The sequence below is a fragment of the Pyricularia oryzae genome, chromosome 4, assembly GCF_000002495.2.
Source record: "Pyricularia oryzae 70-15 chromosome 4, whole genome shotgun sequence".
NCBI classification, from domain to species: domain Eukaryota; kingdom Fungi; phylum Ascomycota; class Sordariomycetes; order Magnaporthales; family Pyriculariaceae; genus Pyricularia; species Pyricularia oryzae.
In genome coordinates this window covers 5373259-5387278 of record NC_017851.1, presented here as the reverse complement: position 1 = coordinate 5387278, position 14020 = coordinate 5373259, and the positions used below count along the sequence as shown (strand labels likewise).

Below are 14020 nucleotides of genomic sequence, written 5' to 3'. Positions count from 1 at the left end.
TTCTGACAGGATGAAGTTCTCCATTCTCAAGGGTGCAGTGGCCGCTCTTGCCGTCTGCAGCGACGTCGTCCTGTCTCAGCTTACGGCCACCCAGATCGTCCGCAATATTGAGCAGCTCGAGTTGATTTCACTTGACCTGAAAGCACCGGCCACCTTTGTCGATTATTTAACCCAAGCCCAGCTTATAACCCTTGGACATAGTAATTTCGATGTAAGAAGTTCCTCATCATGGATTTTCTTTTTCATTTATCCACACCTTGATAAGGTCGGTTTGTAGTTGAAGATCGCTAATATTGGGTGACGTAACTGCGGACTGCAGAGCATATCTGGTTACCTTGCCAAGATTTCACAGGTGGCCAAGATGACCGTCGACGAGATGCAAGGCATGGAAACCATACCTCCGGGCGCCGAAGCGGACGCTATACTCGACGCCTTTCGTGACTTTGCAAAGGCGCACACAACCTATTTTCTAAGCATGTCCAAGGCGCCAGCAGGTGTCCGGCTTCTGTTGGCTGGTATTATGCCTATGGATAATCTTCTCAAGGCCGACGAGTCCAGCATTGACGCAAGTGGCCCACTCACCTTTCTTTTCTTTTTCCTTTCTCTTCTCTCCTCTCTCTTTCTACCTTCAAAACTGACAAACGCAAAATATACAATCCACAGTCCCTCGTGTTGAAGCTCATGGAAACCATCCCAACAGGCACTGGCGAGTTGAAGTCGTATGCAGACAACATCAGTGGACAGCGAAAGATTGCAATAAAAGCATGGGATCTCAACTTGGCTCAAAAGCGCAGCTTCGGCCGCGCCGCCTTCCGCCAAGCTCTGCGTGTCTAGACTCTAGGTCAAATACAAAATAGGAAGGGCTACAAGGCTGGCCAACTGTACATACATGCTGTATAATATATAAAACAAAACGAATAAAATAAAAAGAGCGGTTGATCTTAGGGCAGCTTGCTCAAAATCTTGTCCTGTTTGCAAGTACAAATATTATAATAAATGGTTTATATTCGTGTAATTGCATGCTCAAGGAAAAATGACTCTAGCTATCAGCTTACAAAGAGTTCGGTCTCGATTACTCTGCTATATATTTCGTCGATAATTTCGGTTGAAGCAAAAGGCTCCTCAGCGTCCATATTTGTTGGGGTCGCGTGTGCCCTGGCGGCGACAGTTTCTCTTGGGCGCAAGCTTCTTGGAATTTGGAGGGGGCTGGTAAATGACGCGCAAAAAAAAAAAAAAAAAAAAAAAAAAAGGTTGAGATATACACAAGTAAGGCACATGGCTTCTGAATAGGTGAGATGGGGCCAGCCAATTAACTGCCTGACATCCAAGGGCCGGTTTTCCGCAAATATCTCCCCGAGGTAGGGAGTCGGTTTAATTTGACGCCAAATTAACGCCATCAAGCCCCAATCGACAAGGCAACGCCTGCCAGGTAGTGCAGGTACCACCACCCTTGCAATATACTACTTGGTTTTAGAGGCAGATACTAATAATGACGAGATATAACAATGTTGAAAGTGTTGCATATAAAGAGGCAGGAAATCCTAATGCTTCATTGTATCTTCTGGTCTCATTATCATCATCGCCTGTTACTGCCGATTACTCCAGCTCCAGCACCATCTCCAGCACCATCTGCAACTTTTCTCTCCACTCTATCGCTTTCTTTCAAGCCCTCTCTTCTTTGACAAAAATGAAGTTCCCCTCCATCTTCAACGCCGCCGTCGTCGCCCAGGCTATCTGCAGCGACGTCGTCTTGTCTGAATTCACGAACCTAGAACTCGTCGGCCGTATCGAGGCGCTTGGGGAGTTTGCGTCCAGGGCGAGAGAGGCGGCCAAAGAATTCGATACTCTATCCAATTCTCTGTCACTTCTTTTATTGTATAAAAATGTAAGCATGCCGCATCACAGATCTTTTCCACTTGTTCCCATACATGGATAAATTTTCATTTCTTAAATTCAACCTCGTTGACAATCATGTAACCGCGAGCTGTAGGAATTTGCAAAACAGATTTACGGAATAGCCAACACGGCCAAGTTGACGGTCAAGGACATGAAAGGCATGGACACCATACCCAAGGGTGACGACGCCGACGACATATCAAAGGGCATTTCGGATTTTGCGGGCCACTACGAAACCTTTTTTATGACCATGTCTGATGTGTCCCAAGCTGGCCGGATTGGTATTGATGACCAAATTTACAATGATCTGCAGGCGGATAAGGCCGACCTTGATGTAAGTGGCAGTGGCCCGTCCCGCACCTGCCTCTCTAGTCTCTACTCTTGGCTTCAAAACTGACAAGACGCAAAATGCACAACCCAGGCGTTCTTCGCCAGGCTTATTGAAGTCGTTCCAAGCGCTAGCTCTTTGAAAGCGAATGGCGATGGTATTAATCACCTACGCGAGCGGGCAGTCCAAGCATGGAAGCCTGTGACTAAAATGGTTGGGCTGCGCAGTCTCGGCCGCGCCTCCCGCCAGGCTCGGCGCGTCTAGGTTACACAAGGTACCTAGGTACCGAACAAAACGGCCCAACGACCGATTCCTCTTTTTCTTTTCTTTTGTCACTTCAATTCTTGCATATTGTTTGAGGCTGCACACTTGATGGGTCACGACCACCCTATCGATTTGAAAGACTTGTAATATCTGGAGGCACAAATTTCATAATATATAATGTATTCTAGGACAATTTCATATATAAGGTAGACAAATATAGAATTCAGGCAAACAAATACAAAGCTCGAGTTCTTTATTGCTCCGTCACAATTTCCGTCAATGCATTCACCCACTCCGCCTTGTCGGCCTTTTAAAGGTTGGCAATGACACAGGCAGAATTTATCCCAGTGTCTGTACCACCGACTATACAAAAGCTGTTTCTGCAAACTCCAGTTAAGCCACCAAACTGACATGTGGCCGGAGTTTTCGGGGCTGGTTTGGGAGCTGGTTTGGGAGCTGGTTTGGGAGCTGGTTTGGGAGCTGGTTTGGGAGCTGGTTTGGGAGCTGGCTTGGGCTTCGCTGGTTTGCCCTTTGCTGGTTTGCCCTTTGCTGGTCTGCCCTTTGCTGGTTTGCCCTTTGCTGGTTTGCCCTTTGCCTTCTTGTCCTTTGCCTTCTTGTCCTTTGCCTTCTTTTCCTTGTCCGTCTCGTCACCAGCTGCCCTCTTATCTATGTTTGTAAACCTGAAGTTAGTGGTGGGTATGTTCTCGTCTCATGGAAACGAATAAACAAGTGCCGTTTTACCCAAATTGATCGCCACGTTGTGAAACCGAGTATCACGGGCAGTAAGCTCGGCGGTATTTTGGATAGAGGGAACTAATAAATTTGAACAAGATGGTAAGTAACAAGTATCGGAGTAAGCACAAGTTGGTTCCTTGACATACCGCTAGCCGCTGCGCCAAGCGTTATGGACGCAGCCAGCATGAAAAATATAGAGAATTTCATGGCGTCGAAAATATTTCAACTGCAGAAGAGAAGAGATGATTACAAGAATAGCAGATAACAAAGTTTGAACACCGTTCCTCCAGGGAATAAAAGTCGTTGAGTTGAAATTAAAAAAAAGAAAAAAAGGAAAGAAAAAAGAAAATTAGATATATCATGTATTGAAAAAAATAAAAAAGTAGCAGAAAGTACAAACTGGGAAAGTAAAGTTATATACTCAAATCATTCAAGCTTTTCAAGACGGAGAAAAAAAAAGTAACGTTGCGTACCCCCTGTTCGGCACCCCCCCTGTTCGGCACCCAAAAATAACAACACTTTTATTTTTATCCTCCAACTTCTATTATAAATATCTCGATGAATCTGTCACTTTTGGATTTACTTTTTTCTGATTTTAATTCTCCATTTTCCAATGAAGCAATATACTGAAAAACAGCTTATATCTGCAATTAACGACGTCAATAATGGCAATCCAATTGCAAAAACCTCCCGAAAATGGGGAATACCTAGGTCTACACTTCAAAGTCGACTTAAAGGTTCTCAACCTTATAAAAAAGCACAAAGCCCTTTTCAAAGGCTTTCCACGGAACAGGAAAAGCATTTGGCTGATTGGGTACTTACCCAAACAGCTTTAGGGCTTCCGCCAACGCATCAAGAATTACGCTTTTTTGCCGAACGAATTCTTCAAGCCGCCGGAGAGACAAAAGGCCTTGGAAAACGTTGGATAACTCGTTTTTTGGCTCGTTATCCAATCCTTAAAACCCAAAGGCCCCGTCGAATAGATAACGCCCGGGTTAATGGCGCTACTACGGAGGTAATTAAATCTTGGTGGCTTTATATTACGAACCCGGTTATTAACGCTATTAAACCGGAAAACCGTTGGAATATGGACGAAACCGGTATAATGGAAGGCAAAGGATCTAATGGCCTAGTATTAGGGTTTAACGGGATCCGGCCGTTGCAACGAAAAGAGCCCGGAACGCGTGGTTGGACGACTATAATCGAATGTATATCGGCTACGGGCGTTGCCCTCCCTCCCCTCGTTATATTTAAGGGAAAAAACGTACAACAACAATAGTTTCCCACGGATTTAAGCCCTTTCGATAATTGGCAATTTCATGCAACCGAAAACGGGTGGACAAATAACCAAACGGCTATCGAATGGTTAAAAAAGGTGTTTATTCCGTATACCCAACCTTTAACCCCTGAAAAGCGGTTATTAGTTTTGGATGGCCATGGATCACATATAACGGACGAATTTATGCTTCTTTGCTTGCAAAATAATATTCAACTCCTATATTTACCCCCTCATTCGTCACACGTTCTTCAACCATTGGATCTATCGGTTTTTGGGCCGTTAAAAGAAGCTTATCGACGTCAACTTGGATTTGTTAGCCAATTTTGCTGTTCAACAGTTATTGGAAAACGAAATTTCCTACTTTGTTATCGAAAGGCCAGATTAAAAGCATTTATAGCAAAAACCATTCAATCTGGTTGGCGTACAACGGGGTTATGGCCGGTAAACTTGGTTAAACCACTTTTAAGCCCTTTTTTGTTAGAAAATAGCAACGCCAACGTTATAAAAGATAAAAACAACGGTTTGCAAAGGGATAAAACACCGGAAAGCCCAGCCCAAAAAATTAACGACCCGTCTTTACTTATTTGGAAAACCCCTAAAACGACCCGAGATATCCGACTTCAACTGCAAAAACTTTCCCAATCCAACAAAACCAACGCTACTTCACGTCTTTTATTTGCAAAAGTCCAAAAAAGCTTCGAAGCCAAAGATACCCTTTTGGCTAGCGCCCAGCAAAAAATCAGCTTATTGGAAGCACAACTGGAGGCAATACGGCCGGTTAAAAGGAGGAGGGTGGTTCCGGATCCAAACGAGCTTTTGGTTAACAAACAGAACATTATTGGATTGCAGGAAAATGATATAGAAAATTTGGAACCTTTAGCTGATGAAGAAGAGGTTAATGAACCGGAGAAGCGTGAAAACGATTGTATTTTTGTCCGTTGATAATTTTATATTTAAATCAGTTTATAAAAGTAGGCATTTCGTTGTTAGATTTTCAGGGTGCCGAACAGGGGGGGTGCCGAACAGGGGGTACGCAACGTTATTTATAACAATTGAAACTTCAAGGGACAAAGCTTAGTGAGTCTTGTGGGGCATAATTCTCCGGGAAGTGTCATAGTAGTGCACAGCTATTAATCAAACGCAGAGAAAGTTGAAACTAGCGATTCAAATGTATATAATTTTAGAACGGATTTGATTTTTTGAAAAAGATTAATCGGTCCATAAACACGTAAATCGCAACTGTGATTTGCACAAGGGAATACTCGAGTTTGATTTGCGTACCAAACCGTTTTCATAGTGATTGTTCTACACACACACATAATATACAAAAGCAGGGACTGCAAGGAAAAGTGTCAGCAGTGGAAGTAAAGGCTAGGGCCCAAGTAATTAATGGTATAATTCCCGAATAATTCCGGAACCTTATGTCTTACTTGGTTGTTGTCTTGCACCATGAATGAACCTTGATGGGATCTCGCTGTATGCACCTTACTTACGTCTTTGAATCCACTAGAATGACTTGCCCCCATTCCTGCCTCATACCCTTTTCAATCACATCGACTTGAACACGCTCAGACTCGACAAAGCCTTTCCCGGCCACGCAAACATGGTATTTGACTGACAAGACGACCCGAGAGCCTGGTTGTCTATCCAGGCAGGCTCCCAGACAAACAGTCCGTTGCCGTTCCTGACCCCCGAAACAATCTTGGCAACGCGCCGGAAGAATTGCGTCTGGCCGTCCGCAGAAAACGGGATGCTGCGCACATCGGCGGGGAACTGGTATTGGGGCGAGGGGCACGACGTAGGCCAGTTGGTCTCTGCGACGATTATCTCCTTGCCCCACGTGTTTGCCATGTTGGTCAGGCTTGTCTTGAGGTTGGCGAATGTTGCGTCGGGGCCGCTGGTGGTTGAACCTGTTCAGCACTGGACAAGACTTTGGGTCATAGCGTTGTAAAAAGAAAAAAAGGAAAAAAAAAAAAAAAAAAACTCACTAAAATGGATAAAAGGAAACACCCATCTGGTCAAAGTCTCCCGGGACAAATGGCCCCTGCTTGAGAAGACTCTCGTAGAACCACTTTTGCGTGTCCCAGTTCCAGCCATTGTCGAGATGCACCATTATCTTGGGCGCCCTGCCCAGTCTGCTATCCCTGATACCACTGCTGGCGGAATGGAGAAGCCTGGCCATGTTGTAAAAGTTGTTGTAGTCGCCGGTGGGCCACAAAAGCCCGGCTCGGATCTCGTTGCCGATGCTGACGATGGAGGGCGTGACGCCAGCCCCGGCAAAAGCATTCCCCACCTCCATGGTGTAGTTGTAGAGCCTCCACGAAAGGTTGTCAATGTCTCTGGGCCAGCCGGCAGGGATGGTCTGCTGGCCCGGGTCGGCCCAGCTGTCGCTAAAATGCAGCGTCAGGTACACATTCATGCCTGCGGCCTTTGCGCGCCGCGCGAGTCGGAGGTTGTAGTCGAGGTTGTACGTGCTCCCCGCGCCCACCCACACGCGCTGACGAACCGTGTTGACGCCATTCGATGCGAGGATCTGCTCGAGCGGCCGGGTCTGGCCATTGACGTCTTGGAATGAGCGACCGGCAGACTCGGAGACCAGCAGAGAGGACCAGTCCACGCCTTTGTGGGTCAGTGCGACCGCGACTGTAGGCAGGAAACTCAGCAGGAAGCCGAGTGTCTGGGCTGGAAAACGCATTGTGGCGATGGCAGTGGTCAGCCGTGACTAGAACGCGACGTGAATTGCCTTCCTCGGGCAGTACGCCATCCTGATATGTACGCAAAATTCCACACGCAAAGACATGGATATTGTCACTCTTGAATCATGTATCCCGGAGAGTTGTTCGCCGAAAATAGGTACAAGTCTGGTTGAACCCCGCATTCTCCTCATGATGCCCGCAAACGGCTTCTCCCGTTGGTGGAATGGCAGAGTTGCAAAAAGACATGGGAATAAATGAATTTTCTCCGCTTGATTGAGATGGTCCAGGGTTAATTAATCTCAGTGCAATCATCCATGGCAGTGGTTCCCGTGGGAATGGCCACACGGGTCGATGGCACCTGGAGGCGATTCGGTGACGCATCAAGTCTGAAAATTCGATAAAAGCCTACCTGGACCGTGTCTCGTCACCTTCAGACTCAAAAGAGAACTCCATGGTCTATGGTTTTCGCTGGTTAGGGCAGACCTGTGTGATCATGCAGGCTTCGGCCAAAGGATCTTCTCACCCAAGTGGTTCCCTAGCTATATAGTTCCCGATTCACTTGCCGAAATACCTCAATCATGCTATTTTTATCGTATGCCGTGTCGACCAATACTCGCGATGCATGCTGAAAATGGATGGTAGTACAGGCTACAGCCATCTTTGGCTCGCTACCTACCTATGTACTCGTTTTTGTCTTGAGAATTTCTCGCAGCGCCTCGGACTCGTCCGGCAGCATGAGTACGCGCACTCAAAACCTGAGATCTAAACCTAGGAGTATTCTCAATCATCATCAGCATCGGTTGCTTCATCAAAATGCCACGACAGCTCTCCTCACTAATGGTGCTGGTTCTGTACTTGAACCCAGCTGGAGCAGCAAACTTTCCCTGGGAGACGAGCCAGCTGTCTGAAACCGAGGCCGCTTCATGGTCGGACATCTCTTTTGGAAATGCCTCACAGGAGCCGATCCCTCCCGGTCCAGAATGCAAAGCCCTCCCCGGCGATACCGCATGGCCGACCGCGCAAGACTGGGTCCGCCTCAACAGCACCCTCGATGGTGCCCTGCTCCGCCCTGAGCCCGCCGGCGCAGTCTGCTATGCGAACAACACACTGTATAACCGTGAACGATGCGACTGGATCCTCGGCGAGGGCGGTAGCGGCCGCTTCTGGATCGACGACCCGTTGAATGTTCTGACGCGGTGGCCGCAGGGCGATTCGTGTCCTGTAGAGCCGCGTCCAAGGGGCAATTGCACGAGGGGAGGGTTCGCCGACTATGTGGTCGATGCGAGAACAGTGAAGCACATACAGGTGGCGGTCAATTTTGCGAGGAACAGGGACATCAGGCTGGTGATCAAGTGAGATAACACAACCTGCCACTGACTGATGGCGTTTTGCTCTGACAACCGTGATGCCAGAAACACCGGGCACGATTTTCATGGCAAGTCCTGCGGCAAGGGCTCCATCAGCATCTGGACGCATCATCTCAAAAGCTTCGACTTCATCCCATCACTCACCATCCCATCCACGACTCCTGGCGACCCGCCCCTGTACTCAGGTATGGCCGCGCGTGTGTCTTCTGGGCTTGAGAGCTGGGAGATGTACGCCCATATGCGCCGCAATAACATGCATCTCGCCGTTCCCGGTGATTCCACGGTGGGAGCGTATGGCGGATGGATCTTGGGCGGCGGTCATCACAGCCTCGCTTCGCACTTTGGACTAGGCTCGGATCAGCCATTGGTGCTTCAGGTTGTCACCGCCGACGGACGCTTCGTGACGGCGGACCATCTCGACAACTCGGATCTGTTCTTCTCGCTGCGTGGCGGCGGGCCCAGCACCTATGGTGTTGTCACGTCTGCTGTGGTTAAGGCCTACCCGGCTCTTGAGGTCTCCCAGACCTCGGTGCGATTTTCGACCTCCAACATCAACGGCAGCGCGGCGCACAAGGCCGATGTTTTCTGGCAGGGAGCTTCTGCTGTGTACTGGTTCTCCAAGCATGCCACCGACGCACGAGGAACAGTTTACGACAACATTTCGCCTTCGGGCAGTAGCTCGTTCACCTTTAGTGCCGAGTTTGAGCTGCCCAACTTTACAAAAGGACAGGCGGACGCTTGGATTCGGACCTTGGTGGACAATCTCCGAGGGTTGGGAATCTCTGTGAGCAACCCTGCCGCTCGCGCTTCTCCTCGATCTAATGACGGGAGTCAGGGCCGAGGTGACCAGCCTGGAAACACTCGCTTCAGCTCGCGCTTGTTTCCCCGCATGATCTGGGAGGACGAGGAACTATTCTCTCAAACCATGTCTGTGATCCGCCAGGTGGTGGAAGAGGGTGGCTACACCTTTCATGGAATCCACCAAACACCCAAACCAGCCGTTGCAGGTTGGCCGGGCACGACGTCAGGTGTGAACCCGGCATTCCGGTTGACGCAGATGCACGCCGACATTTTTGATCGGAGCTCAGTCGATGGCACGCCAGCACAATGGATGCAGGGGTGGTCGCGGCTGAACCAGTACACGCAAAGGATCCGGGACGTAACGCCGGATGGTGGGGCATATGTCAACGAGGCGGATCGTCTGGAGCCTGATTGGCAGCAAAGCTTTTACGGTGACAACTACCAAAGGCTTGCCGAAATCAAGAGTCGGTGGGACCCTTGGGGGCTGTTTTGGGCGCCCATCACTCCGGGGAGCGAGAAATGGGAGGTTAGAACTGCTGACGGGTTGCCCACTCAGAACGGGCCACTCTGTCGGACCGGAACAGCGAAGGTGTAGACGTGGTATTTTTGGTAATGGATGGATCAAGGTTCCGTCAAGCACCGCCAAGAAGGTGCACCAACAATACATCGCTTGGACGTGAGCTTGTATGGCACCAGAGACTTCAGGGGTGCTTGTGTAAACGCCAACCAGTTCTAGATCGTACCGCGTACCGCTGAAACAACTTTCTTGATGATCAGCCGAGTCTCTGGGGGGGGGGGGGGGGGGGGCAGTCCGGAAATTTTCTACTCTGTAAATTCGCCTAGTTTCTTGACGCAGATGCAAAGTATGCAAGCCGAGCGCAACAGAGGTGTACATTGGGAGCTTGACACTCGTCTGTCGAATCTTAGCGCCATAAGCCATATTTGGCAACGGCTTGGGGATCATATGCATGACTGGCCAAGAAATATATGGGAACAGTGAGCCGACGATCCGTGGCGAAGGAGAGCTCTGGATTTATCTCGCGTATTCAAAGCTACGGGAACGCGGGACGAGCTGAAATTTCGCCGTTGTCGTTGAGCAAGCATTGAGCTGCTTCTCAAATGGTGTCTGCAGATACAAACAGATGGTGTTGGGTTGGATTCTGCGCCGTTCATTTTCGGGAACTGTCTGTCAGTTGCCGCCTAGAGCAGCTGTCTTCACTCGGGCGATCTGAGAGAGTGCCAAGCATCAGGCCCATCCTTGCCGCAGCCCTGCACTATTGTCGGTTCATTCCCTCTTTCGTGGTACGTGGAAATGTCACGTGAAGGCATCAGTTGTGTAAAATTTGTCGGATAGGCGGGATCTCACGCGATCTAGCGAAAGGAGGAGAGGATGGTCGGTTGCTTTGCGGGCGTTTACCTGGCAAAGTGCGATCCAATTACGGCTTGCAAATTCAGGGTTGGGTTGTTTCGCTGTTCCTTCCCGCTGGGCTCGGTCCCGATCAAACCAATAGTTAGATGGAGAAGAAACGCACACGTGGTTCAAATACCTAGGGAAAGTTAAGTAGGTGGCGAATACCGCAAGACTTGAGCTTCGCCGGCCTGGATTTGCATTCAACTGCTCGATTGGCAAGTTACAGATATCCTGCGCGTTTGGCCGCAAAGAAAACAATCACTTTTAGCTCGCAACTTCCCCAAGAGATTGCAATCCTCGGTACCCACCTTTCAAGGTCGGCCCCACTGTCAAGTCTGGCCGCCGAGAACCTGGACCCCTCAAAGATGCCTGAACCCTTGTCGATTCCAGAGGCGCTTTCCCTATTTTGTCCCGGAGCCAGGCCCGTCCGCCCTCCAGATACAGTAATTTGCATGGATTGGCGGGGAATAACATGCTGTGTTGCCGAATTGACAAAAAATTGAGACGCTGTTATCCTAGTCCAACGCCAAACCACGCGATTTTGAGGAGACAAACAACATGGAGAAATGGGGCAAGATCTCCAACCCCAGAATATGGGTTGACTGGGGAAGCCTTTGATTGGTATTGCTTTTTCAGGAGATAGATCAATCTGCAAGGTAGGTACTTGGGTACTTTGTCCGTGTAATCTTCACCTTGCCTCCATCTGCTCGGTGCTGTTAAAAGGTCCTTGATCTCTTCTCATTTTCCTGACCTTTTTTCACCATCGTCCTCATCCAGTCCGTTGATCATCATCATCACCATGGGTGCCCCAGAGATTGACAGTCAGCCAGACGCCATCACCACGGTCAAGCCCGTGGTAGCTGTCGGCGATGGCCACACGGCCAAAGCCGAGGGTTCCAAGGCCAAGGTCGTGCACAACGCCGAGTTCTTCGCCGCCGTTCAGGAGGCCAACATTCCCCGCTGGAGCAGGGAGTCCCTCAAGCTCTACTTTGCCATCTTTATCGCATTCTGCTGCGCTTGCGCTAATGGCTACGACGGCTCGCTCATGACGTCGATTCTCGACATGGACCACTTTCAGAATGTCTTTGACGCCGGCAAGACTGGTGTCAAGGTCTCGCTCATCTTTTCCATGTACACCGTCGGTAGCATCACTGGTGCTCCGTTCGCTGTAAGTTCTTGTTTTTGATCCTTCGAAACGTGAAGCACGTGCCGCACTGTGTAAGATGAAGCTGACTGTCTGTTCCAGGCTGTTCTCACCGACAAGTATGGCAGGAGGAAGGGAATGTTCAGCGGCGGAATTGTTATCATTCTCGGCATGATTGTCATTGTAAGCGATTTCTGTTTTAACACGGCAAACAATCATGTCGTCTGCCACCTTGGTCTTTTGGTCATATGTGACGATCACGTGATACCCCTTTTCGCCGCCTACATATAAGTGTGTATTCTTGACTGACCGTCTTCGACCACGTTTAGTCCACTTCTCACACCGTTGCTCAGTTTGTCGTCGGCAGATATATCCTTGGATTTGGCAGTGGGTTCCTCTGAACTTCTATGTTGTGCCGCCAGATGCTAACATGTACTCAGTTTCCATCATGACCATCGCCGCACCCGCCTACGCCGTCGAGATCGCTCCGCCACACTGGCGAGGACGCGCAACAGGCTTTTACAACTGTGGCTGGTTTGGAGGAAGTTCGTAATACGGCTCCTATCTGTTTTTTTCCATTGAGAATACCTGACTAACTTAAAACCTCAAAGGTATTCCCGCCGCGGCCGTGACTTTTGGCACCAACAACATCGACGGAAACCTATCATGGCAGTTGCCTTTGATCTTCCAAGCCTTTGCCTGCTTGTTTGTCATGGTTGGAGTGTTCTTCATCCCCGAGTCCCCCAGATGGCTCATGACCCAAGGCCGGGAGAGCGAAGCGATTGAGTTCCTGGTCAAGTACCACGGCAACAACAACCGCGAGTCTCGCATTGTGCTGCTCGAAATCCAGGAGATGAGGGAAGGCATCAGGCAGGATGGTATCGACAAGGTCTGGTGGGACTACCGTCCTCTGTTCCTCACGCACGCTGGACGCTGGCGCATGGCCCAAGTCCTCATGATCAGCATTTTCGGCCAGTTCTCCGGCAACGGACTGGGTTACTTCAACACCGTCATCTTTGAGAACATTGGCGTCAACACGGTATCGCAGCGTCTGGGCTACAACCTGCTCAACTCGGTCCTGTCGGCCATTGGTGCCCTGACGGCCGTGTGCCTCACCGACCGCATGCCCAGGAGACCCGTCCTGATCTACGGAACCATGGCCTGCTCCTTTGCCCTGGCCATCAACTCGGGTCTTTCCGCCGCTCTCGACAACCAGGGAGAGAACGTCATTCTGTCGTATGCCCAGGGTGCTCTTGCCTCGTATTTTATGTTCAACATCATCTTCAGCTTTACCTACACGCCTCTCCAGGGCGCCATCCCCACGGAAGCGCTCGAGACGACCATCCGCGCCAAGGGTCTGGCCATGTCCGGCATCATCGTGTCAACCATTGGTTTCATCAACCAATTCGCAACCCCCATTGCGCTCGGAAATATTCAGTACAGATACATCTTCATCTTTGTCGGATGGGATCTTTTTGAGGGTAAGTTGGTGATGATGTGTGGTTGGTTTTGTGGTACAGTGCTAACAGTTGATATTCCGAACAGCCCTCATGTGGTACCTGTTTGGTGTCGAATCCCAAGGCCGCACGCTGGAGCAGCTCGAATGGGTTTACGACCAGCCCAACCCAGTCAAGGCATCGCTCAAGGTCGACAAGGTCGTGGTGCAGGCCGACGGCAAGGTCACCGAGAAGATTGCGGACACGGACAGCGCTTGAGCGGGCGGAGTGCTTTGTTGTCGCCACACTCCACTTTATGTCCCAAGTTTCCCAGCATCCTCTTTAGTTGTCTTTGTGCTACATCGCTTCGCCATTGGCATTTTTAATAAACTTAGTGACGCGCTATTCCAGGCTAGCCATGTGATTGTATTAGTTGCAGCTACGTGAGTCTCACGTGAAGTGGCTTGAGCCAATACTAACACTGGGGGAGCGTACGACCTGCCTGGGTAGGTGCCTATATAGGCAGGTAGTTATGGAACCGACAACGTCTCAAGCCGTGGTTCTAGGTCTAGTCCACTCCTCACTCGTACGCAACTCGGCCTACAACATGGCATATTGACTCCTTGAGCGCAAGCACCTCGGCGACTCGACTGAAGCCAGTTG

The 14020-nt window shown here is 49.7% G+C and overlaps 6 protein-coding genes across 7 annotated transcripts; 4 read left to right on the top strand and 2 right to left on the bottom strand.

Moving 5' to 3' along the window:
• Positions 1-10: 10 nt before the first annotated feature.
• On the top strand, positions 11-834 carry MGG_09722 (uncharacterized protein; the record flags this gene model as incomplete). Its single annotated transcript, XM_003717581.1, has 3 exons — positions 11-211; positions 320-565; positions 664-834. 3 exons carry the CDS (start codon positions 11-13, stop codon positions 832-834), a joined length of 618 nt encoding a protein of 205 aa, XP_003717629.1.
• An 853-nt stretch (positions 835-1687) lies between these two features.
• On the top strand, positions 1688-2488 carry MGG_09723 (uncharacterized protein; the record flags this gene model as incomplete). The annotated part of the gene is made up of 3 exons (XM_003717580.1): positions 1688-1885; positions 2006-2230; positions 2318-2488. The coding sequence occupies 3 exons, from the start codon at positions 1688-1690 to the stop codon at positions 2486-2488; spliced, it is 594 nt and encodes a 197-aa protein (XP_003717628.1).
• A 310-nt stretch (positions 2489-2798) lies between these two features.
• MGG_09724 (uncharacterized protein) lies at positions 2799-3430 on the bottom strand (the record flags this gene model as incomplete). Its single annotated transcript, XM_003717579.1, has 2 exons — positions 2799-3154; positions 3370-3430. The coding sequence occupies 2 exons, from the start codon at positions 3428-3430 to the stop codon at positions 2799-2801; spliced, it is 417 nt and encodes a 138-aa protein (XP_003717627.1).
• Positions 3431-5941: 2511 nt separating this feature from the next.
• On the bottom strand, positions 5942-7745 carry MGG_09726 (arabinogalactan endo-1,4-beta-galactosidase). Its single transcript, XM_003717578.1, has 3 exons — positions 7722-7745; positions 6491-7654; positions 5942-6399 (listed from the first exon to the last, which is right to left on the bottom strand). The coding sequence occupies exons 2-3, from the start codon at positions 7195-7197 to the stop codon at positions 6051-6053; spliced, it is 1056 nt and encodes a 351-aa protein (XP_003717626.1). The 5' UTR covers positions 7198-7654; positions 7722-7745; the 3' UTR covers positions 5942-6050.
• Positions 7746-8011: 266 nt separating this feature from the next.
• On the top strand, positions 8012-9961 carry MGG_09727 (FAD binding domain-containing protein; the record flags this gene model as incomplete). Its single annotated transcript, XM_003717577.1, has 2 exons — positions 8012-8550; positions 8611-9961. The coding sequence occupies 2 exons, from the start codon at positions 8012-8014 to the stop codon at positions 9959-9961; spliced, it is 1890 nt and encodes a 629-aa protein (XP_003717625.1).
• A 1343-nt stretch (positions 9962-11304) lies between these two features.
• MGG_09728 lies at positions 11305-13770 on the top strand. 2 transcript variants are annotated; one of them, XM_003717575.1, is made up of 7 exons: positions 11305-11433; positions 11608-11945; positions 12024-12104; positions 12251-12308; positions 12362-12466; positions 12533-13402; positions 13467-13770. In XM_003717575.1, the coding sequence occupies exons 2-7, from the start codon at positions 11823-11825 to the stop codon at positions 13634-13636; spliced, it is 1407 nt and encodes a 468-aa protein (XP_003717623.1). In that variant the 5' UTR covers positions 11305-11433; positions 11608-11822; the 3' UTR covers positions 13637-13770. The 2 variants fall into 2 exon arrangements, with proteins under 2 accessions (XP_003717623.1, XP_003717624.1); XM_003717576.1 differs by lacking the exon at positions 11305-11433 and having other exon boundaries at positions 11493-11945.
• Positions 13771-14020: the final 250 nt, after the last annotated feature.

Bases quoted from the DNA above. Each gene is read 5' to 3' on its own strand.
- MGG_09726 (XM_003717578.1), bottom strand. From the start codon at position 7,197: ATGCGTTTTCCAGCCCAGACACTCGGCTTCCTGCTGAGTTTCCTGCCT. The intron at 6,400-6,490 runs GTGAGTTTTTTT...TTCAACCACCAG, and splicing joins GTTTCCTTTTATCCATTTTA to CGGCCCCGACGCAACATTCG.
- MGG_09728 (XM_003717576.1), top strand. From the start codon at position 11,577: ATGGGTGCCCCAGAGATTGACAGTCAGCCAGACGCCATCACCACGGTC. The intron at 12,105-12,250 runs GTAAGCGATTTC...GACCACGTTTAG, and splicing joins TTCTCGGCATGATTGTCATT to TCCACTTCTCACACCGTTGC. The intron at 12,309-12,361 runs GTGGGTTCCTCT...ACATGTACTCAG, and splicing joins ATATATCCTTGGATTTGGCA to TTTCCATCATGACCATCGCC.